Below are 24,780 nucleotides of genomic sequence, written 5' to 3' on the forward strand. Positions count from 1 at the left end.
TAAAACAGATATGCAATATAAACAATACAAAATTGGCCTACGATAGAGATTTTAAGTCTACATTCGACTACAACTGTTTATTAAAGGTTTGTTGCCGATTAGAACTTGAAGTGCGATGAGGTCTTAAAATATTTTGGGAAGGTCTTAAAAAAGTCTTAAAAAGGTATTGAAATTAACTTCAGGATTCCTGCATATACCCTGTATTAGTAAAAGGATGCTGAGGTTAGAGCTGCCAGGCAGGAGGTCAAGAGGAAGACCAAAGAGGAGGTTTATGGATGTAGTGAAGGAGGACATGAAGGTAGTCGGTCTGAGAGAAGAGAATACAGAGGATAGGAATAGATGGAGGCAGATGATTCGCTGTGGCCAACCCTGAAGGCAACAGCCGAAAGAAAAAGAAGAATGTCCATTGATTGGTCTGAATTGCAAAGGTCAAATACATCAAAATTAACTAATCTTTTCCGATCAAAACTAACTGCATCCCCACAAGCCCTTAGCAAACCGTGCTAACATTACTGCCAATATCGACAATGTGCCTTTGTAAAAGTGGGGATTGCACTTACTAGAATGAAGAACAAATATAGACACAGAGTGCAGAGATCAATTTAAGACTCAAACTCTCTTCGATACAAAAACATAACCTGTGTTCTTGTGTCAAATCTATTATATCTTATGAGCAAGAATGCATTTTTCCCAAATATCCACATGATTACAAATTTGAAATGCATCATATACAACAGTTCAGCAAAAAAAAGTAATATTAAGTGATTTACATTGTAAACACAGTATTGTCAATATAGTTTGCTCTATTTTGTAACAAAATAATTGTTCCAATGAAATCCACAGAAGAACTGTTGTCTCCAGCACAACGGTGAATCTATGGTTTTTAACGTAGATGACCCTTTCATATATACAGCCGAAGGAATGAATGAACGAACGAACGAACAGATGGACGAATGAATGAATGAATGAATGAATGAATGAATGAACGAACTAATGAATGAAGACAGTAACTTGCTGCTGCCTTCTGGTGGTTTTAGTTTAATATTCAAAAATATTTCTTTGTTTTTTACCATCATTTCATATTTCTCTATTTAACATTTTTTTATTTAAAACATTATCTCTTATCATTATTTATGCCACTATTTATTGCATTCAGGCCACGTCTAAGCAGCATTAAACAGAGTGTAATTACATCTGGATGCAGCTTGTGCAACTGCAGTGCAAAGATTTTGTTTATACGGATTTCATTTGATTGAAATGATTGGTTTAAGTAATTCATTTATTTCTTTATTTATTATATATATTTTTTATTTGAAAAACAACATTTTATAGGGTTAGTTAAGTGTTGTCTTTACTCCACTCTAAAAGTTTGGGCACCACTGAAATGGATAATGCCAGAGTTACTCAAAAACATTTATATGTCCACACAATCATTTCCCATCACTGAAATCCTGACTCTGTTCCAACAGTACCACAGCTGGCTCCATCAAAGTACAGCAAATGTAATGGGCCCTTTTGATTGTAACCAGACAATTTTTGTGTGCTGCCTGTTCTTCACTCCCCATAGGACATCCTGCCCATCATAGTGCCACTGCAGCCATAGTGGAGAGGGAGAGAGAGAATCAGAGAGAGAAGGAACGCGAGAGGGAAAGAGAGCGGGAGCGCGAAAGAGAGAGAGATCAGAGAGAACGGGAACGTGCCGCAGTGGAATATATGCGTGGCGGTAAGACCAACTACAGAATAAAATAATGGTACCAATAATGATCTATTCTGCTCCGTTTAGAAAACACTGAGCTACTCTGCCAGTGTTCTCAGGACTTATCGCTGTTTTTGTTGCAGGTCCTGAGCAGCCTGGCCGACCAGGCAGCCGTAGTTTTCTGCGTTCCACCTCACCCTCTGTGCGATCACAGGAGGGTGTCCTTCAGCAGCGGCCGAGCATCTTTCAGGGCACCAACTCCAAGAGCGTCATTACCCCACTCATGTGAGCAATACACTATTCTTGACATCAGCCTAATAAATTAGTATGCACACATTAACTGATTGAATTATATTCACTTTTATTGTAAAATTTAAGAATTAACCCATTTCAAGAATTATTTTTTTATTTTTAGAAAAGGTAGTTCATGCACAGTTAATGTTGTTTTTAGGGGAGAATGAGGTTTAAAAAAAAATTGATCAGGTTTTAGGTTGGGTCACAGCACAGAAACCTGGATTTTTTTTTCCAGATTTGCGACTGACCCTTGCATAATAACAATTTCGGGTGATACAGCCCAAATTTTACTGGACTTCAGTGCAGCATTTGACAAAGTAGATCATGTGATTTTTATATAACACTTATTACATTTGGTTTGGATCAATGAGACTCATTGAATTGGTTCCTTCCTTATCTTGAGAACAGATCAATTTCAGTGAATATTGGTGCTTCTTGGTGGGATACCTCAGGTTTTTTTTATTAAGGCTGGTTTATTATTTTTATATATGCCACCTTTGTGCTTGATATATTTATTTATTTATTTTCTTTTATTTATATAATATATATGTGTATATATATATATATATATATAATATAATTTTTTTTTTTTTTTAATACGACATGTTTTACCATTTTATGCCAAAGATACACAAATGTATCTTCCTTTGAAACCAGGAGATATTGTTTTGAATCCACTCTTGTCATGTTTGGCTTTATGTGGTGTCCTGTCAGGCTGCACTTGAGATTAATTTAGGACACGATAGCCAGGCAGTGTTCGATTGCTTAGAAGAGTGTTTATATCTCTCCAATTTTGGCCTCACTCAAGTGGCTTCCGGTTGAATTTAGGATAAAACATAAGGTTCTGTTGTGTTTTTTTAAAACAGTGCATGGAGTTCATCACTCACATCAAGATCTTTCAGATCAACTAACAAGCTACTTTTTATTATTCCATGGGTGTATTTAAGGCTTAAATGGTATCAAGCTTTTGCTGTTGTGGGTCCGAGCCTTTGGAATGGCCACATGAGATCAGCAGTCAGAACTATCAACACTTTTAAAGCTTGCGTGTGTGCGTGCGTGTGTTTTAAGTGATACATTAATCAGGGGTTTTCAAACTGGGGTCCTCCAGAAGGTTCTAAGAGCTCCCCAGAAAATTTTAGAGACCAAAAAGACAAAGCAAAAATTGATAAAGTCTACAGAACATTCTTACTGTTTCATTTCTAAATGTTTCTCTCCTTTTTTCCATACATTAATACCCTTACCCATACATATTAGAAAGATACAAAGCAAACGTACAATTCTGGAAAGTGAGTTTTCTCACTATAAGTCCTCTTTGTCATGTTCACTGGGGTTGTAGGGCAGTATACTTAATGCAGTATGTAGGCTGCTTGCATGCATTTATGAATGCAAATCATTTTCAATTAAAATGTTCTTTTTCAGGTTTATACATGCAACATTATGTATAGCCAATTTAAGTTTGGAAACAATATGTTGTATTTGTAATGTCTATTTATCTAACAGTTTAAATGTTTTTTTTTCCATATAAAAATATATAGATGGATTTTAAGAAGGTTAATCGTATTTGGGGGTCCTTGGCATCATACAGATTTTTCCTCCAATAAATGTTAAATTTTATTTTGCTTGTCCAGGCAAATGCCCTCACAAGCAACTGCAGCTCAAGCCAACTCCCGATACAACAATGCAGCTGATGCCCTCGCTGCCCTGGTGGACGCTGCTGCCTCTGCCCCACAGATGGATGTTGCGAAAGTCAAGGAGAGCAAACATAATAGCTGTAGCTCACGTGATGATGACATGATGTCATCACGGCGGGCAGCACAGGAGTCACAGGAGGTGGAGCGCCGTTCCATGCAATCACCATATGGGGAAGTGTCACTTCCTGGTGGGAAACCTTCCCATCCTGTGTATACAGAGGGTGGAGGAGCTACAGGGAGCAAAGAGAAAGCACCACCCACAAAGTCACGCATGGAAGAGGAGCTGCGCACGCATGGGAAGACCACCATAACTGCTGCAAACTTCATTGATGTCATCATCACGCGCCAGATTGCCCCAGATAAGGACTCCCGTGAGAGAGGCTCACAGAGCTCTGACTCCTCCAGCAGCAGTGAGTGTCATCAGATAGACAAAGTTGAATTATTATTAATTTTAGTATTAATTTTAGTGAAAATCTATTTATTGAAACCAGTATTAACATAGCACTTTACAGTTCATAATTCACATTTACATTAACTTTCAAAACTTTGGGATTGATAAGTGTTCTAAATGTTTTTGACAGATGTCTCTGCTCACTAAAGCTGCATTTATCCCCAAACTTTTTCAAATGTACATACAAAACAGAGTCTCGCCATAATCTAGATTTGCGAGTTGGTTACAGTGGCACAGACAGCTTTATATCCTGCTCAGTGGAAAAATTAGACAACTTGAAAGACAAAACATGAACACAGGGATTTACTCACAGAAGGCATTAACAGGACACCTAATGGGATAGCCAGTGCCATTGAGGCCATGAGACCTAATAGCCTTAGGAAACCTAGAAAGCGCAGCCTGTGATCCAGCTGGAACTGAGACTGACAACAGTGACAACCCCCTGACCTCAGATTTAACAGGGTAATTCCATTATAGGGAGTGTAGTTCTTACCGCAAGAATGAAATGTATTTTTTTTTTTCAAAGTGACTTACCATAAAGTCTGCTAGAAGGATGTTTTAATGGCAACTCCTATGTAATTCATGCCAAAATACATACATCAGCTTTAAATATTTACATGGATATTAACAGAGTATAAAAAAAAATGTAATGTCGTGTTCAACTTTCATATGTGGCCTTTTATGCTTTTCTGTTCATTTTGATTGTGGTACTACTAGGAATGCTCATTTGGGTTACTTTTCCCGACCGACAACCGATGCTCCTTAATTGATTATTAACCGTTAACTGATAAGTTTATAATATTGAATTGGCATTACATAAAAATACAATTGACGAGTGTCTGTGATCTGTTAAAAATACTTTTTTCACGTGTTTATTTTACTGTGCAAACAGCAGAAGATACAGAACAGCTCAACAACAGAACCTAGATTTACACTGTATTTATGTATTATGCCCTGTATTTATGCCCTAGCCCGACAGGACACAACTTTTTTCACACCTAAACGCGGGCTGGGCCTTGGATAGGCTTCCCCTTCTTTTTATATTTATTTTATTAATAAAAGAAACAATGAGATGTGCTGCGCTGGTGGAAACAACATGAGACCATAATAGCTTACGTGACCGTGAAGACATGTCTCTCACAGGGTTATAGAGTCTAGCAGCAGTGCATGTTTCTTCAGCTGCTAGAGTTATGGCCTTTTTACAACTGGTTCCTTCATTCGTTTTCTCTGACCAGGTATCTATCTGTCTATCTGACGTATTTAATTCCGATTACTCAAAACCAATTCAGAAGGTGCTCTGAAAGCATTTCAGACACAACCGTATACGTGTAAATGTATCTGGTTGTTTAAACCACATGTGTACATTTTACTCCTGGCAAATTGTTAAAAAAATAAACGTGTGTGTAAGACCGTGTTATGGGCTATATGTTGTAGTCAGATAGATATGATGGTGCTGCAACACGCATCGCCGCAAATGAGTAAAGCAATAAGCCAACGCGAATGACCGTAAATGAAACTTAAAAAAAGTCTTAGATGCCCAAAAACACAATCAACTTCAATAAAAATTAATAAATGATCTTATCAGTGCTTAGGTCACTCTTTCTCATATTGCGGTCTTTGAATTTGAAATGAGCTGCTGAATAAATCTTGAATCTTTTGCTTTCGTTCCTGTAAACTCCGTTAAATGAGCATACCGCTGGAATTGAAGATCTGATTTATAGGCTATTTATTTTGCAGAGGGTTAAGGTAGATAAGACATACTGCATGTTCTTGTTTTTTTGTTCAGATTGTTTAGCTCGTTTCGTTTGTGAGCATCGTTGCGAGCAGCATCAGCCTGCCTCAGCTCGTCAAAAATGCCATTTTACTGTGGAGGTAATATTATAGTAGGCCAAAATAACTAACATTGTGATGCTTGAAATGTTATATCTATGGATTTTATTATAGGCAAGACAAGTCAAGAGTTGATTTGAGAGGCTAAATTGATTAAACGTGGTTAACTAACTATCGGCCGCTGGTCGCTTGGTCGTCACTTATAAAAATGTAAACTTTAATTTAACAAACTGCTCTAAACTATTCAAAAAAATGCTCTAAACATTTTTCTAAATTAACTTAAAAAATAAATGAAACGAACTATAACTACTTTGACATTAAAAACAAAACTGAACTATTTTAATGGCTGCAACAATGTAATAATAATTTTTTTATTAGGCTTATCAGGCTCCAGTCAGACTCAGGCTAAGATTTTTGATAAGCTGTCGGACAAAACCACACTACGAAAAGCACTAAACAAGGCTTCAGATGGCACTGATGCCCAGGGAATACAGAGACACCTCACTAAGAGCGGTCAGCCTCAGGAAGCGACTTTCATTTGCTTTCCTCCACCAGTCAGGAGCTTGTACTAGCCTACTGCTGTATTGTAATACTACCTAGCTTATTTTGCACCTAACTTTGTCAACCATTGCTTCATTTTGCGTAACATGTATGTGTCGGCACGTGTGGTTGCATGTGTCGATGCGCCCTATTAACAAAGAGTTAACAAATACTGCAAAAATAACAAAATATGAGCATCCCTAGGTACCACAGTTGAAATACTACTGCTCACCATGTTTTTCTGTTGAGTAGAGCACTAGCAAGTTTGTTTTTTGGGGGTGTTTATTTAGAAGTAGGTTGAAAACAGTGTATTAAAGATGTAGATGGCACACTCTCTTCTCACTAACAAACCAGCTTTATTTACTTACAAGGCTATAACCGCATGTCTGTATCCTTCAGTGTCATCCAGTCGTTATGAGACTCAGGGTGGAATTGAGGTGATTAGCCCAGCTAACTCTCCAGCCCTGAGAGAAGAGAAGAACGAAGGACCTTTCCCATCAGAAAAGAGCTCTCAGCCACCCACAGGTGAGACTTCAAACCCCTGATGCCTCCATAAGCCAGGAAACTGAACATCTGTTTCATCAAGATCTTTTAGGAACATATCCAGTTTGTTATACCACAAAAAAAAAAAAAAATTTAAGTTATTTTATTTCATTTGCAATTTTTTTGTCATTTCTAGCAGTTTTTTGACCTGATCTTATGTTGTGTAGGAATGAGGTTTGACATTAGCCGGTACAGGCAGTCAGGAGATTCAGGACCTTCTGCACCCCAGCAGCCCCCTTCCTCTCAAACAGACAGTTATGGGCCTGTCCCGAAAACACACCGCATCATGACCCTAGCTGACCACATTTCAGTAAGTCACACTCATACTCATGTTTTTATGCCACATGTCACACCTCCTATTTTGATCTGACTCTCTCTCTCTCTCTCTCTCTCTCTCTCTCTCTCTCTCTCTCTCTCTCTCGCAGCATATTATTACACAAGACTTCGCCAAGAGCCAGGATCCCCCCGCATCATCCAGTTCACTGTCTTCCTCTTCATCCTCCTCCACATTCCAGAGCTCTGGTGTGGGAGGTGTTGTAGGTCGAGTTAAACCTCCTAATCGCTATAGTCCAGAAAACCCAGCTCCAACTACACACCACCAGAGGCCACCAAGCAGAGTATCTCCTGAGAACTCTTCAGATAAACCAAGAGCCAGGTACATATGGAGACAAAAACACTGTATATAAAAGCCAAAATTTGACTTGGTCAATTGGACTGAAACACACACAAGCCACACAAGAACGCATGCCCATACGCTGTTGTTCTTAATTTTGTGATTAGTTATATAGTTTGGATTGTTATTGGTAAAGAAAATAATACCTTTAATCAACAAGGACTCAATTTGAATGCCGAATGTACTTGTAATTCGCTTCAAATATAATTTTATGTAAGGTTTGAGTCGTGTGTGAATTGGAAGCAAGCAGAATATTGGTGTTTCTAAAACGTGCAGCATCATCACGCATCTTTGGTTAAAAACTAAGCTCCAAATCAGTTTTGAAATTCCCAGAATCGTTGGAGAGAGAATTGTGGTGCATGTGTTACATAGGTTTTCTGCCAGTAGGAAAGCTTGTTCTGCTTGTTCATTTTGCGCATTCACAAGGAAGCCCAAATATGTGAAGTAGAAAATTCTATCGGATCCTTCAAATCGAATGCCATTTTTAGCTTCACACACTGTTATTGCTCTAAATATGACACTACCGTAGGGCGGGATTTTCAAAATAATGCATGCATGTAATTTATTGGCTACATCTGACTGAAGATTCAGAATTACTGACATCTCTTAAATCCCCTTTAACGTCTGTTTCACACCGCAAGTGTGAGCAGCGCTTCAGCGTGACTACACCGTCGCTGCAGACTCGCAAGAGTATTCACACTGGAAGCATTTGTACAGCGTCTCAGCAGCGGCTCCCACACTAGAGCCTATGCCTGTCTGAGCATTACATACTAAACTAAAAGAAAGTTTATTATATTTTCTGGCTAGTTCACTTTACTTTTTATAATCATAACCATACTTTCACCCAACTGAATAATTAAAACAAGTTTAAAGGTAAATCTTCTACATATATTTTTTATTCTTTGTTTTCTTTAATGACATTCTCCAGTTATTGTTAAAACACACCACACGTGCTTTGTGTGTGCATTTTGAGCGCTTTTTTGTGATATATTCATTTTGTCCATCAAAAGTGTGCTTTCACTTTACACCGTGCACTGCTAGAGCCTATACCTGTCTGAGTGTTACATACTAAACTAAAAGAAAGTTTATCATATTTTCTGGCTCGTTTACTTTATTTTTTATAATTATAACCATACTTTCACCCAAACTGAATAATTAAAGCAAGTTTAAATGGGTAAATCTTCTACAGATATTTTTTATTCTTCGTTTTCTTTTCTGACTCCAGTTATTGTTAAAATACACTACACACGCTTCTTGTGTGCATTTTAACAGGGTATCCGCGGGGTCTTGAAAAGTCTTAAAAGGTGATAAATCAATTTTGGGAAATTTAAGACCCTTATAAAGTATTAAAAAGTCTTATCACGGCTTTATAAAGTCTTAAATTTTGAAAGAATTTTGTTCAAGCTTTGTCAAAAGAGTTTGACTCCAAAAAGTATTTATGAATATATTTATTTTCATCCCCGTAAGTATTAAAAAACAATAGTGTGCTCAGTCTGAGATCGGCTCGGAGCACGCGCACCAGGGGTGGAAATTAGCACCGCCACCAGCCAAATGCGGCTGATTTTGAGTTGTGGCGGGTAAACTCGCTTCACCTACCGAGCTGTTTCACCTCTTTGTAAACTTTGTTCAATGCATGCGAGTGCTGCCGTATGTGCGCATATGACCAGTCGTTTTCTCCGTCATCACTCGCGTGGAGACGCGCTGAGAGACTCGCGCATCATCCGAGAGAGCGCATCTCGTCTCACAGCGCGCAAATATTGAGTTCTCTTTCATGTCTTGCACTTAAATGGACAAACTCACACAAGAAGTATGTCAACATGTCCATCTTGATGAGTATCCTAGCAGACATAGTCTGAATATGCCTTAAGTGAACTGTATAGTATGCACAGTCGAGAAAGACGAGCATATCCCTGCTTCAGCTCTTAAAGGCGCAGTAGCCTTTACTGCTGCCTGAGTGAAGTCCTTATATTTAGTTTGACATTAAACAATGCTCTTGATTGAATAGCTTTTATATGTTTAATAAGGATTAATCTTTCATTTAAACAGTTAAATATGCAGTTTTTACATTTGATTACATTATTCAATTTCTGTCCTTCTCTGCAGGCCAGTAGGCATGTGCATTATTATTTAATGAACACATGAGTGAGGTCGAGTTAAACATTTTAGTTTGAATTTTATTTTCCGGTTTTTGGCTTTGGTTTCGGCCAAGATTTTTTATTTTGGTGCATCCCTACTGACAATGTTCTGCTCGGTATGTTGTCAACACGCTTTCTTCGTTGGGACTAAAAACCATAAAACTGGAAGCCATAAAAGACCGCAAATCTTCCAAATGCCACATCCAGGTAAAAAAAGAGCGCACAGAGCCCTACTTATTTAATGAAATGTATATCAGTTCATGTTTTGTGTGTGTGTATAAGCGAGAAAGAGAAAATGTCAGTATTTCATTGAGACTTGAGATTAAATAAACTGCTTAAGTATTGTAGAGTTTGTAGCATTAATTTTCACATGCAGTTACACATTGTCAGTTAAAAACAAAAAAGTGGCTGTAAAAACATTGAGTGGTAGACTTTAAAAAAAGTTAATTTCCATCCCTTGTGCGCGCCGTCTACGGGTGACGTCATGTATTTTGCAAAATACGCAGTTAGGGAATGTCGCCCTCCTTATGTTGCGAAACAGATATGCAATATAAACGATTTAAAGAGATTTAAAGTCTACATTCGACTACAACTGTTTATTAAGTTAAAGGTTTGTTGCCGATTAGAACTTGAAGTGCGATGGGGTCTTAAAATATTTTGAGAAGGTCTTTAAAAAGTCTTAAAAAGGTATTGAAATTAACTTCAGGATTCCTGCATATACCCTGTTTAAGCACTTTTTGTGTGAAATCATATTTATTTTGTCCATTAAAAGTGTGCTTTCACTTTAATTGAGCGTAAGCAGCACAGCAAAAATAGGCTCGCCGCCGAAACCTCCGCTTCACTGCTGGTCACGCGACGCTCCTGCTTGACGCTCACGTGCTGCTCCTGCTCCCGGTGTGAATGCACTCATTGATTAACATGGGCGCCGAAAAAAATACACGCTGCTCACGCTTGCAGTGTGAAACGGCCGTACGTTATATATAAAAGCTATATTACACATTCTTTAACCAATTCAACTCTGTGCCCCACCCCTGGGTCCAATATTACATTATCATTCAATCATTCAAAATATGCTGCATAGCTGAAGTGAGATAAAAAAATTACACGACAAATAAAGTTATTGTCTCCTAAAATAATAGATTCTGAACTACTGAAACGTCAGCAATTCCGTTCTCACTTCCTGTTACAAACTTGCATCACAATGTAACATTTGCATGTTAGCCTATGGTCTTAATCGGCTGACCGCGAATGGCGTCTAATTTGTCCATCTTTAAACACTGTAATTTTAGCTGATGACTGGAGTCGAGTCTGTTTTTTTTGTTTTTTGTTTTGTTTTCTGCAAATCCACTTTTGCATGCACTTTAAAAGGAGGGGTTTAGAGAGACTGAATCTTTGTACCATTTTCAAACTCTTTGAAAAATTAGGTGGTCTGTCGTGTATGAGAAAGTTAGTGTGATTTGACCTTGCAGCAGCAGCCCCTTTTATCTGTCTGTCCCTCTCAGGCCAGGCAGGTCTCCTGATCGAGGTCGAGGAGGTCTGGTTGAGGGCAGCTATGAGCCCATATCTCCTCCTCAGGGTTATTCTGGGTTGGATAAACAGGAGGCCAGTATGATGCAGAGTCAGAGACGAGAGCAGGACCTCCCTGAACACAGGTAGTTACTCATTCTCTCTCTGTTTTACTAGGTGTATGAGCATTTATTTATACTTTTTTTTAAATGACACTAACTAGCAAACTGGACTGGCCATGTACCTGAATGTTTAAACTTTTTTCTGTTTATTGATTTTGTTATTTTGGGCTGGCTGCACAGATTTCCAACCCTATTCTTTAGTGTGAGATCTTTGATCTTTCTTTTGTGACAGGACTGACTCGCGCTCCCCAGGCAGTGGCAGTTACTTGCCCTCATTCTTCACCAAACTGGAGAGCACGTCTCCTATGGTAATGTCCAAAAAGCAGGAGATCATCCGAAAAGCAGACGTCGGTGAGTGACAATGCAGACTCATTTTGTCAGACACCTACTGACATCCAAACTCAGGATATATGTCACTGATGTCTTTTATTCAGACAATTGCCATCTAATTAGCACCTAATTCTACCTCCCATTTGCTCTTTATCTGAACAGGTAATGCTCAGCCAGGCACAGAAATCTTCAATCTCCCAGCAGTAACATCATCGAGTGAGTTTCACAACTGTGTGTGATTAATTTCATCATAAAGAACATAACTAACATGCCACTTGAGTCAGTTGATGGATTTACATGTTTTGTGCATTACTTGTTTTAAGTTTTAAATGCTTTTTGTTAAAGTGGGGGTGAAATGCTGTTTCATGCATACTGAGCTTTTTACACTGTTAAAGACTTGGATTCCTATCCTAAACATAGACAAAGTTTCAAACACTAAGTTGAAAGTTTGATGGAGTATTTCTGTGTCAAAAATACTCCTTCCGGTTTCTCACAAGTTTCGGAGAGTTTTTTTTTGAGTATGGGTCGGCTTGACGTCGATAGAGCGGAATGTCCTTTTATGGGCCGTATGGGCTCTTCTCCCGGAAGGGTGCGCGCGCGTGACTGAGGAGAAAGAGCAAATGCACGCCCATAAACACACTCAGGTGCAGATTCACTCGTCCGTGCAACACTTATGTCGTTCCACTTTATTCCTATGGGTGACATCAAACGACTTTAACGCGCCCGCACAACATTCCGAGAAGGCAGCGCTGCATTTGAACCGATTTGAACGCAGAAATGACCAGAAGCGTCACAACATCACGCTTCGGTCGTGTCGCAATAGTGGATCTCCAGGGTCACTGCTGTCACAGGACTTCACCTAATCAACAAGAAGTGTGTTTTTGACAAGCAGGCGGTGAGTAAAGCTGCTTCAAATGTCTATGTTGTCGGCTATCGTCGCGTAAGTAAACATCAGTAAACGACACGATTGTGTATATGTTAGTTAATTTATCAATTGAGCATGCAATGTATGGTGTGTGTTTAAATACATTTGTTTAGCTGACTAATATGTTAGTTTGTTTATTGTAAAACCACCCAAACATAAAGCTAGGCTAGGGGACGTTCTCACAAAGCGTGCTTCTTCATTCAAATGCGCTAACGGTACTCCATTGTTTTTATATACACTATCCGACGTGCAAAACCGTTTTGCTTGCTACTGCTAAGGTTTAGTCGCATACAATAGTCCATAAACCAAATCATGTCCTCATAAACCCACACAAATGTTGACAGGCCACTAAATACAGTACATACCACAGAGACGGACACCTGCTGTTGCTGTTTCTCCTGTTCAATTTATTTCAGCCTCCGGATCTGATTCTGGATCATGTATGTATTAGTTGAATCTGATTGATAGCCATGGTTTATTAGGGTAAAGTTTTCTTTTCCACGCTTGAGTATGACAGCTTTCAGCAATCTCTCGTGCAGTAGCTGCGCGCTCGTCATTCTTTAGCTCCGCCCACGATACGCCTCCAGGCGCTCGTTTTTTCCCGGAAAGACTCGGTACAGCCTATCTTTCTTTTATAAATATAATAAAACTAAAGACTTTTCAGAGATATGAAGGATGCAATACTACTCTATAGGTACTCAAGATTGACATGAGATTGACTGAAACTGAGTGTTTCAACCCCCTTTAAGTTTTAAACGTGTGTTATTCTGTGCAGGCAGTATAAACCCTAGAAACCACTCATTTAGTGATCCAGCCAGTAATCTTGGTCTGGAGGACATCATCAGGAAAGCTCTGATGGGGAACATGGAGGAAAAGCAGGAGGACCAACATCAGACTCAGCTGGGGACAGGAAACACCTCAGGAAGCATGAGCAGTATTTCAGAGAGCCGGCAGGAGGCCAGCCCGTCCCCTAACACAGGTTCATACTGTAAATACACACCAGTGAACATGCACTTTATCTAAAGCAGAACATTCTGCAGAGTGATTTGTGGGACAGCTTATTACCATGACAAAATGTGTATTGGGCTGTCGGTTTGTGATCTTTGGATGATAAAAATACAAGGCTATGTCATGCCTCAGTCATGATCAGATTCTCTGCACACAATTATCATGGCCAAAATAATTGATAATACCGATATTATCACAATATCTATATAAATTAAAATGAGAAAAGGAATGCTGTGAGTCAAAATCTTACTTTTAAATTTATTTTGTTTTCTTGAAATAAGCATGTAGGGTGGCAGTACAAACTGTACAAGTGTACAAAACCTCATATTGTTTACATGATTTCCCAAAATTTTGTACTACAGTTTTCTTCTAAACCGATATATTGCGAGGCCCCTGGGTTGAATGTTTGCATATCATTCAAGTCCAACCTTCTGACATCCTTGTCGATCTTTCTGCCTCCACAGCAGGAAAACAGAAGCTTCAAAGCAAAGCTAGCAACAGGAAATCAAAGTCTCCGAACCCAGGCCAGGCATACTCTGGCGGAGAGCGGCCCTCTTCTGTGTCCTCCGTTCATTCGGAGGGTGATTACCACAGACAGGCTCCCACCTGGGCTTGGGAGGACCGGCCGTCTTCCACAGGTGAGCTACTTGATTCTTGATTTTTAGATTAAATGGTTTTGTTAGAGCTTACTTCGTTGAAATTAAAATTATTATTTGTTTCCTCCTTTCTCCTACCCAGGTTCCATGCAGTTCCCTTATAACCCTTTGACCATGCGCATGCTCAGTAGTACCCCTCCCACCTCCATGGCCTGCCCCTCTCCCTCCATGCAGTCCCAGCAGCAGCCACAGGGTGGTGCCTCCGGCCCCGTGGCACCGGCACGCGCATGGGAGAGAGAGCCACCGCTGCTGTCAGAGCAGTACGAGACCCTCTCGGACAGCGACGACTGAGGCAGGTGACCCGCCTCCCTCTCCTTCACGAGCGTCCATGCCCCACTCCTGTTCACCATCGCCCCTTCTTTCGCTGTTTATGAATCCCACTCACTGCCACTCGAGAGTGAGATTCTGCTGGGGAGGCGGTCGTATGTTTGGTGCTAATTTAGTGCCCACTGGTGGTCAGAGAGAGCATTGCTTAGAGCCACTCATTTTCAGGATTAAACTGAAGCTTTGATTTTTGGTCCATTTGGGGATAAGAACTAGAGAAAATCGTGGAAAAAAACTGAGACATGGAAAGTCAAAAGGATGAAGAACTTGTAAAGAGACTTATTTGCTGAAAATTTGTTTCTGTAAAGATTTTTTTTTTTCTTTAAAAAAAGAAAAACATCAATGTATGTAAATAGAGTAACCTTTTGCAGTGTTTTTCATTTAACTAATTTTTGTTCTGCATTTTAACATTGCTTTTTAAATTTATCCTAGTTGGATGAATGGGTGGAACAAGACACCGTGGAAATTTTTGTGGTCAGTCGGGTAAAGAGCATTGAGCTTCCCACATCTGAATGTAATGGTCTAATCAAAACGATTCCCAATGAATTGCAAAAAGGACTTTGTTTGCCCCTTCAGATGTGGACCCTGTCTATGCAGCACTGTTGAGATGAGATCTGCCCTGTTACTTCAAGGAGGAAGTCACAATTGTTCATCACCTGTTATAGGAGGTTAGGACTAAATGAGATGGCTAGATGGCATCAGCCTTTTCTGTTGTAGGACTCTTATTCACGGTGAAACTTCAGACATGAGATGAATGTTTCTTCTGTTATTCTCTCGCTTTTCATTTCGGCTTGGCTCTAATCTTAGCAGTGGCCTGTTGCAGATCTGCTTTAGAGTGTTTGGCCCTACAGTTGGACACAACGCATCATCTTTCATTTTCTAACTGTTCTTAAAGGTCCACCACCTTTTCCCAGTAACCCTTTTTCTTTCAGAAGAAGAATGTTTCTGGGGGGAAGTCCTCTATTACTGATCATAAAGGAGCACGTATAACGTGTATTGTCAAAATGTGTGTTTTTTTTGTTTGTTTTTTCTAGACCACAAAGCAAATACAAAGACAAAAAGAGGAAGTACCAAACTTGGTACAGCTCTGCACCATTGTTGCACTTTTTTCCTTAGTAATTTTGAGAAGCTTAATCTGTACTACCTGTAATCTAAGTTATTCAGTGTCATGCAGAGGTCTGGAACGCTTTCAGATGTGTTCATGTTTTAGTCACTTGCTCCATCTTCATCTTCAACACTTGGAAATGTGACTTTTTAACTTGGATTAAGTGTATGAAATCGGTACAATTTATCTCAGCTGCTGCACTCATTCGGAGATCTAAATATCTCTGTCTGAAAGTGAATAAGCTCAATTTTAGTGCAGAATTAGTTGAATGTGATGAAAGCTAATGGAGGTCCCTGATATCTGAAGGCATCTCTTGATCCTGCTTTTTTTCACTTTATGTGCTTCTGCTTTCTTCAAATAACACCACCAGTCTTTCTTTTAATATAATGGTTTCATTTTCTTCAGAAGTTTAAAAAACAATGTTGAGCTCATGTTTGGATATTTTTTTTCCCTCTACATTTTTTTTCTTTCTATGATTTTCAGCATCAATGTTATATTCATCCTGTTTTAATGGGATGTCAAGTGTTTACAATGGCGTTGACAAAAAATGGTGAAACTTGAATCTTAAAGACAATTAAAATGGCTCATCACGTCAGTCTATTTTCCAGTTTAGCTTTGCAAGGCAAGGGTGACTTTCTTTTTTTCTGGTCCATTTTGAATCAAGACTTGAAAAAAATAACTTGTCCCCTGATTTTGAAATCCAATGTTTGTATCACTCTGTGTCCTCAGTAGTGGATGAGAAATGTGCAGACCAATCAATAAAGTAGAACAGAGCTCCACCTCTCTGAAACAGACAGCACTGTATCTCATTTCTCTGCTGCTTGCCTTTACTACCAAATCAAAAATCGCAAGTCACTATTTTGGTAAGAAGATTCCACAGCAGAAAGAAAGTCATACTAGTTTGGAATGTAATTGGGTAAATAAATGACAATTTTTAATTTTGGTTGAACTATCTCGGTTCCCCAATATCAGCTACTCAGTGCTGTTGTATTAGTAAGTTCTTGGGTTTTTCTTTAGCTGGGAGCAAAGTAGGGCTGTGCGATATTGAAGGAAAATGCGATATGCAATACCTTGTTAAATAATGCGATATTCGATACGATATTGAAATTAGTGTGTAAAATCTATTTAAATTACATTAAAAAAAAATTTAAACTAAGAATGATCCCACATTCTTTCTGGAAAAATAAAGCATCACTACAAATTCTTAAAGTGACAAGCAGTGTTTTAGAAAATATTAATGTCACAAATCTGACTATGTAATATTCTCTGCTATGTGTGTTGCAGCTTTCACCTAAAACATACACTTTTTCACAATGTTGAAGTGGCCTATTAAAATCATTCGGATATTGTGTGTCGTTGCAAATATTATGCATATTGTGATGTATACATTTGCGATATTTTGATAATTCAGAGCAAAGTTTATAACTTGCACAAACATTTACCACTAGTTGCCGAAAATGCGATGTTCAGGAATTCTGAATTTTTACATGTGAAAGTACGAGTTTCGATGACGATGTTTAGTCTTGTGTTGCAAAGTTTTGGTAATGACTAACTTATTTAAAGCTACACTGTGTGATATTTTCCCCCATCTAGCGGTGAAAAGGTATATGACCATCCAGTGAATAATAGTTTCTGTTCCTCTCAATTCTGATTTCGTTTTAACTCCTACGGTGGCCGATTTAGTCCAAGATTAACATGGCAATCCCCCTCTTCACATTCGACACGGTGCAATCGAGTGTTAAAACGCGAAAGGCGAAGCTTGAATTTATGGGTATGTCCCTCTTTGGCTAATGTACTTTCAAGATGGAGGGGCAACATGGCGACCAGCATTCGAACCCCTCACCCGTATGTATTTTCAATCGCATATTATAAACTTACGAGAGTACTTTATTACTTGAAAGAAGTAAATATACATTAATGAGCACATATGTCTTTGAAAGAACTAAGTATTTTTAGCTAAGAATAAACTTAAAAAAGTTACAGTGTCGCTTTAAATGCGGTATTAAACCCAAAATCGTATTGATTTGATGGATAGATTGATTACCAGCATTGGACAGGACAAAAAATGCAGACTAATAGACCTGCCACGCTCTGTGTTATGGGTTTCTTTGTTGTTCATTTATTTATACTAATTACACTATTTTTATTTTCAAATATTTCAACTAAAATATTAAAATTGTTCCAATATTTTTTTAATGTGATACTGACACTGGGAATGAGAAAAATTAAGAACTCAACATTTCCAAAAATGGGTACTTGTTACTAGCCTAGCGGCAGCAAATCTAATCTGCCCGCAAGTGTCGTCTAGCAACTCTCAATACCCTTCTGAGCTAGCCTGACGTGGTCATACTCAATTCTAGTCAGAATATGAGTCTGAAACTGCTCCATTGGGCTGTGATTATGGGGCGTTTCAACCGAACGCGGAAAGACATCAATTGGATACAGCTACAACCAATCAGAGCAACGAAGCGACGCATTGTCAAATGTCAACAGAGTTCAACTGCACTGTGTTGCCAATGCCAAGTCCGCGTTTTTTTTCCCCGCGGGTTGTTTTCTATGTCCGCGGGTTGAAGTCACTATTATGTGATATAGACCCATGAGTGCGAATTTTAGCAGGCAACCTTGCCAAAATAACAAATTTTTCCCCTGGAGAACCCCCGAGAAGCTATTGTTTAGGGCTAGTAGTTGGCGGGTTTTGTTGTAAAAACTTGGCAACCCTGTCTGCACACGCGCTGAAATCAGGCTGAAATACACAATCTTTGCCGGTGTTGTAAAAAAAAAATAGAATAATTTAATGATACACAGAGTACTTACCCAACATGATGATCATTTCTGAGAGAAATTGTGACGTTGAATGCATATATAAACAAGCTCTCCGTTTAGGATTCAAACAAATATAATCCAAGCCCCTTGGATGACGTGCATGATTACGTTACTGTTGATCATCTGTCCATCATCGTCTAAAGCCCGCCCTGATGATTTCATTGGTCCGCACAGTTTCTGTTCGGGGATAATTACTCCTCTATGGAACAAGGCCAGACTGAACTGCCCGCCCTAAACATTTTGTGAGCGGGGCTAAGTTTGGCTGGCATCCAGGCTACTTCTGAGCTGTATTCGCCTAATTCTTGCTGGGCCAATCACATCGTGTATAGAGTCAGTGGGCGGGGCCATAATGATGACGGTCGAGTTGTGTTTGTGTGCTTCTAGTAAACACAGAAACTGGTCTTTCGAATCAGCTTTGACCGTTACTCTGGAAGACTTGGAGTTCAGCTTTTCTCTGAGAAAAGAACAAAGAACGGCACTGAAGTCATTCTTAAAAAGGGAAGATGTGTTCGGAGTTTTGCTGGCCGGATACGGCGAATTCGTTGCTCTGGTTGGTTGTAGCGCTATCCTATCATGTGCAGAGGGAGTTTGAAAGACAACCCTTTATCCCGCCCCTCAGATTGAGCCCTGTCTATGGTGAGTTTCCAGACCAAACAACTTGATGTGGGTCTGGCTTGTCAGGCTAACTTGTTACTGGATATCTACAGTATTGTTCAAAATAATAGCAGTACAATGTGACTAACCAGAATAATCAAGGTTTTTAGTATATTTTTTTATTGCTACGTGGCAAACAAGTTACCAGTAGGTTCAGTAGATTGTCAGAAAACAAACAAGACCCAGCATTCATGATATGCACGCTCTTAAGGCTGTGCAATTGGGCAATTAGTTGAATTAGTTGAAAGGGGTGTGTTCAAAAAAATAGCAGTGTCTACCTTTGACTGTACAAACTCAAAACTATTTTATACAAACATTTTTTTTTTCTGGGATTAAGCAATCCTGTGAATCACTAAACTAATATTTAGTTGTATGACCACAGTTTTTTAAAACTGCTTGACATCTGTGTGACATGGAGTCAACCAACTTGTGGCACCTCTCAGCTGTTATTCCACTCCATGATTCTTTAACAACATTCCACAATTCATTCACATTTCTTGGTTTTGCTTCAGAAACAGCATTTTTGATATCACCCCACAAGTTCTCAATTGGATTAAGGTCTGGAGATTGGGCTGGCCACTCCATAACATTAATTTTGTTGGTTTGGAACCAAGACTTTGCCTGTTTACTAGTGTGATTTGGGTCATTGTCTTGATGAAACAACCGTTTCAAGGGCATGTCCTCTTCAGCATAGGGCAACATGACCTCTTCAAGTATTTTAACATATGCAAACTGATCCATGATCCCTGGTATACGATAAATAGGCCCAACACCATAGTAGGAGAAACATGCCCATATCATGATGCTTGCACCTCCATGCTTCACTGTCTTCACTGTGTACTGTGGCTTGAATTCAGAGTTTGGGGGTCGTCTCACAAACTGCCTGTGGCCCTTGGACCCAAAAAGAACAATTTTACTCTCATCAGTCCACAAAATGTTCCTCCATTTCTCTTTAGGCCAGTTGATGTGTTCTTTGGCAAATTGTAACCTCTTCTGCACATGCCTTTTTTTTAACAGAGGGACTTTGCGGGGGATTCTTGAAAATAGATTAGCTTCACATAGACGTCTTCTAACTGTCACAGTACTTACAGGTAACTCCAGACTGTCTTTGATCATCCTGGAGGTGATCATTGGCTGAGCCTTTGCCATTCTGGTTATTCTTCTATCCATTTTGATGGTTGTCTTCCGTTTTCTTCCATGTCTCTCTGGTTTTGCTCTCCATTTTAAGGCATTGGAGATCATTTTAGCTGAACAGCCTATCATTTTTTGCACCTCTTTATAGGTTTTCCCCTCTCTAATCAACTTTTTAATCAAAGTACGCTGTTCTTCTGAACAATGTCTTGAACGACCCATTTTCCTCAGCTTTCAAATGTTCAACAAGTGTTGGCTTCATCCTTAAATAGGGGCCACCGGATTCACACCTGTTTCTTCACAAAATTGATGACCTCAGTGATTGAATGCCACACTGCTATTTTTTTGAACACACCCCTTTCAATTAATTCAACTAATTGCCCAATTGCACAGCCTTAAGAGCGTGCATATCATGAATGCTGGGTCTCATTTGTTTTCTGAGAATCTACTGAACCTACTGGTAACTTGTTTGCCACGTAGCAATAAAAAAATATACGAAAAACCTTGATTATTCTGATTAGTCACATTGTACTGCTATTATTTTGAACAATACTGTATATAATTTCATCTGCATAATTTTCTGCTTACAGCACTTTTTAAGGAAGTTTTGGTCACTAAAACTTCTTCCCATTGTCTTCCTTAATTTATATAAATGCATGACATTTTGAAACTAGCTGATGCTGTTTAGTGGCCTGGGTCTTTCTTCCAGTGTGGAGATGTATACATTATATTACCAAAAGTATTTGGACACCCCTCCAAATCATTGAAATTCAGGTGTTCCAATCACTTCCATGGCCACAGGTGTATAAAATCAAGCACCTAGGCATGTAGACTGATATACACATTTGTAAAAGAATGGGTCACTCTCAGTAGCTCGGTGAATTCAAGCGTGGTAGATTGCCACCTGTGCAATAAATACACTCGTGAAATTTCCTCACTATACTAAATATTCTACGGTCAACTGTTAGTGGTATTAAAACAAAGTGGAAGCAATTTGGAAAAAGAACAACTCAGCCACAAAGTGGTAGGCCACATAAAATCATTGCTTGCTGAGGCGCACTGTGCGCAAAAGTCACCAGCTTTCTGCAGAGTCACCTCAAAACTTTGTGTTACTTTCAGCTTAGCTCAAGAATAGTGCGTAGAGAGCTTCATGGAATAGGTTTCCATCAGTGATGCGCGGGTTGATCTAAAACGAGCGGGTACCCGTGGTTACGAGTCATCCAAAAATATTTTTAATGATATTCGGGTCGCGGTCAGTCGGGTCGTTTGAATTAAAGATGATGCGGGACAAAATGCCCGATTTCCCAACACGTTGAACTGAGCAATTGTACCTTTTGAATAGGCCATCCTTTTTTAAAACGCATATAGCCTAGCTCATTAATGTCCAACACGATCACATAATGCATAACAATAGTATGCCTACGTGTGCAATCTTGTGGAATTTATATGCCAAAATAAGTTTTGCCGTGCATATGCTACGCAGTTTTTCGCGTGGATATGATACGCACTTTATGGCGTGTGTAGCAATATGTTTAAGGTGTTGCTTTAAACTTTTATCATGAAATGTATGGGGCACCCGTTGTTGTTGTGGGTGTCCTGCCGGGGAGAATGGGGCAGTAAAAGTTGAGAGTTCATGAAACTACATGGGCGCCTGGTTCTGCCTTTATACAACTACATAATATTGAAACAGCGTGTATAGACACGCTCTTGGGTAGGATGGGGGTGGTGGCCATTAAGTGCATATCATATGCATGCAAAAAAAACGTGCATAAAACTAATTTTGGCATACATTCCAGGGTGGGATTTTTTGTCGGGAAAGTTGGGGGAGAGACACACATGCGGCATCTTAATTGTTAAGAAAACTAAACGAAATAAATGAATAAAGCCTTTATTACACAACACTAGGCTATCCAGGGGCGTAGCCATCTTTTCAGAAGTGAGGGGGACATAAATGTCGTAATACCATTTTTTTTTGATGGATATAATTTATTGCATCTTGCTTTTAATTCGGTGAGATATCAAATACACTGCTGATCAATAACCACTAATATCTATAATATTTTTGTCCTATATTTTATGTCAATTTAAGTATTGGTTTACTACTTCAAACTTTTATTAAAAGTGTGGGAGACACATTCGGGTGGGGTAACGTTACAATAGGCTATTTTCTTTTTTGCGGTCTGATTTGCGGGCGGGTTAGCTGAAAACGTCGGTCTGGTGCGGGTTGTTTATACATTGACCCGCACATCACGGGTTTCCATGACCAGGCAGCTGCCTACAAGCCTTACATCACCAATTGCAATGGAAAGCCCTTTCCTGTTCCAACATGACTGCGCAACAGTGCATGAAGCAAGGTCCATAAAGACATGGAAGAATGAGTTTGGTGTGGAGGAACTTGACTGGCCTGCACAGACTCCTGACCTCAACCCAATAGAACACCTTTGGGATGAATTAGAGACTGTGAGTCAGGCCTTCTCATCCAACATCAATGCCTGACCTCACAAATGCACTTCTAGAAGAATGGTCACCTAAACCTTGTGGAAAGCCCTCTCAGAAGAGTTGAAGCTGTTATACAGTTGGGACAACTCCATATTAAAACCCTATAGATTAAGAAAGGGATGTCATACAAATTCATGTGCATGTAAAGGCAGGCATTTGGCAATATAGTGTATATACCTTACATGTCAGATTATGGTGTTAGGTTAGCAACACCAGCGTTATGGGTTTGATTCCCAGGAAATGCAAGAATTGAATAAAAACATACATTGAATGTAATGTGCTGTTATAGTCACTTGTGTGTAATGTAAATTAGTCAAAGTTTTAGAATAATTACAATTGAATTTATTTACATCCCTGCCGTGTTGCTAAAAACAGACACTTACACAAGATACATTTATTCATGATTTAATCTTTTTAAATTTTGACTGACAAATAAAATCTAATGCGTGATTTATTGACTGTTGTAAGGTTTATTATTGCCTCTTTTGAGGTTAATAGAAGAGGCAATATTTCGGTTGCCTCAATTCACAAATTACATGTGAACATATGTGAAGACTTCTATATGGCTTTCTTATGGAAATACTTGTTAGATTTGTGAGAAACTGATATGCTCGCTTTAAATTTTCACCTGTGCCACTTCTGCAGCTTCAGTGATCAGATGAGACATCAATCTGTTTTTCTCTGAAATCTTAATCAGCTTTACATTTTCTTTGAATGCATCCTTTAAAATGTGCTTTTTGTCTTCAACTATATAAACTCTGTGTCTTTCACGCAGGTCATGATGTGTGTCAAGAGAAGCTCATTTCAAGAGTCAGTTTATCCACAGAACTGCAGTCTGAAATCCTGCTGCCCTGCCAGTTTAAAGCAGATCTCTTTGGATCAATCCTGACCACGAATTCAAGTGCTTTGTGGACTCAGCCGAATACAACAGTTGACTACATTGTAGAGCTTAAAATAGATGGTCATCCAATGTTCTGGAATAACAGACGTGGTAGAATTAATATTTTCATGAAAATTGATGAATGTCTGACAGCTTAGATATTTTATTTATAATGTTTAAAAGTATTTTTCTTTGTTTTTATTTTAAAGAATGTTTGTAACAAAGCAAAGTCAGAGAGAACAACCTTTGACTACCATAGTATTTTTTCCCCCTACTATGGTACACTGTAAAAATGTCCCTGTTAATTTACAGTAGATTGCAGGCAGCTAATAGACCTGTATAATGCTGTAATTTTACAGTGGACCTACTGAAATCTGAAACAACAAATACTGTAAAAAATATTACAGTACTTTGCTGTAGAAAATATCGTCTGTACAGTATAATACTGTCAGGTGTTTCACTTCCGTTATACTGTTATTTTAGTGTTCCTGCTGTAATCTTCATAAATGGTTTAATACTATAAAATGTATTAAAGTACTACAAAATGTGATATTTATATTGCAACACTACTAGAAACTGATGATGTAAAATTTGCATTTTAAAACAAAAAACACAGAAAATTGCTGGCAAACAAATGGCTCATTTGCTCATCAAATTCTGCCTCATTTACAGTATTCAGCTGTATTTATGAAGAACGGTAAATTACTGTACAAAATGTCCCGTATTTGTACAGTAATTTTTTACAGTGTACATTAGTCACCTCTTGATCTTGATCAGATCTTACTCTTGTTGAGTTTTCACCTCTCAATAACTGGAAGCCCAATAACTGGAAGCTCATCGTTGCAGAAGGAGGAGGAGGAGGATTTCTGCTTCTCTGTCTGATCGCTGTGTGTGTTCACACATGGACGAAACGTGAGTCTGATCACTGGGCTATGAGACTTGGTGAGTTAACTGTACAACTAGT

General features: G+C 39.0%; 1 protein-coding gene across 11 annotated transcripts in view; it reads left to right on the top strand.

Moving 5' to 3' along the window:
- ncor1 (nuclear receptor corepressor 1) overlaps positions 1-16,623 on the top strand; it is a 131,081-nt gene extending 114,458 nt beyond the window's left edge. For 8 of the 11 annotated variants that reach the window (XM_067438344.1, XM_067438351.1, XM_067438350.1 and 5 more), the window contains 12 exons: positions 1,568-1,723; positions 1,840-1,981; positions 3,619-4,091; positions 6,902-7,027; positions 7,213-7,355; positions 7,471-7,700; positions 11,356-11,505; positions 11,714-11,832; positions 11,974-12,027; positions 13,512-13,724; positions 14,209-14,382; positions 14,483-16,623. In XM_067438344.1, coding sequence (XP_067294445.1) covers positions 1,568-1,723; positions 1,840-1,981; positions 3,619-4,091; positions 6,902-7,027; positions 7,213-7,355; positions 7,471-7,700; positions 11,356-11,505; positions 11,714-11,832; positions 11,974-12,027; positions 13,512-13,724; positions 14,209-14,382; positions 14,483-14,691 — 2,189 coding nt within the window. In that variant the 3' untranslated portion in view covers positions 14,692-16,623. The remainder of the gene's footprint in view (positions 1-1,567; positions 1,724-1,839; positions 1,982-3,618; positions 4,092-6,901; positions 7,028-7,212; positions 7,356-7,470; positions 7,701-11,355; positions 11,506-11,713; positions 11,833-11,973; positions 12,028-13,511; positions 13,725-14,208; positions 14,383-14,482) is intronic. The other 3 variants (XM_067438346.1, XM_067438355.1, XM_067438352.1) reach the window with 1 other exon arrangement.
- The last annotated feature ends 8,157 nt before the right edge of the window (positions 16,624-24,780 follow it).

Source organism: Pseudorasbora parva, chromosome 3 (assembly GCF_024679245.1).
Source record: "Pseudorasbora parva isolate DD20220531a chromosome 3, ASM2467924v1, whole genome shotgun sequence".
Classification (NCBI taxonomy): Eukaryota; Metazoa; Chordata; class Actinopteri; order Cypriniformes; family Gobionidae; genus Pseudorasbora; species Pseudorasbora parva.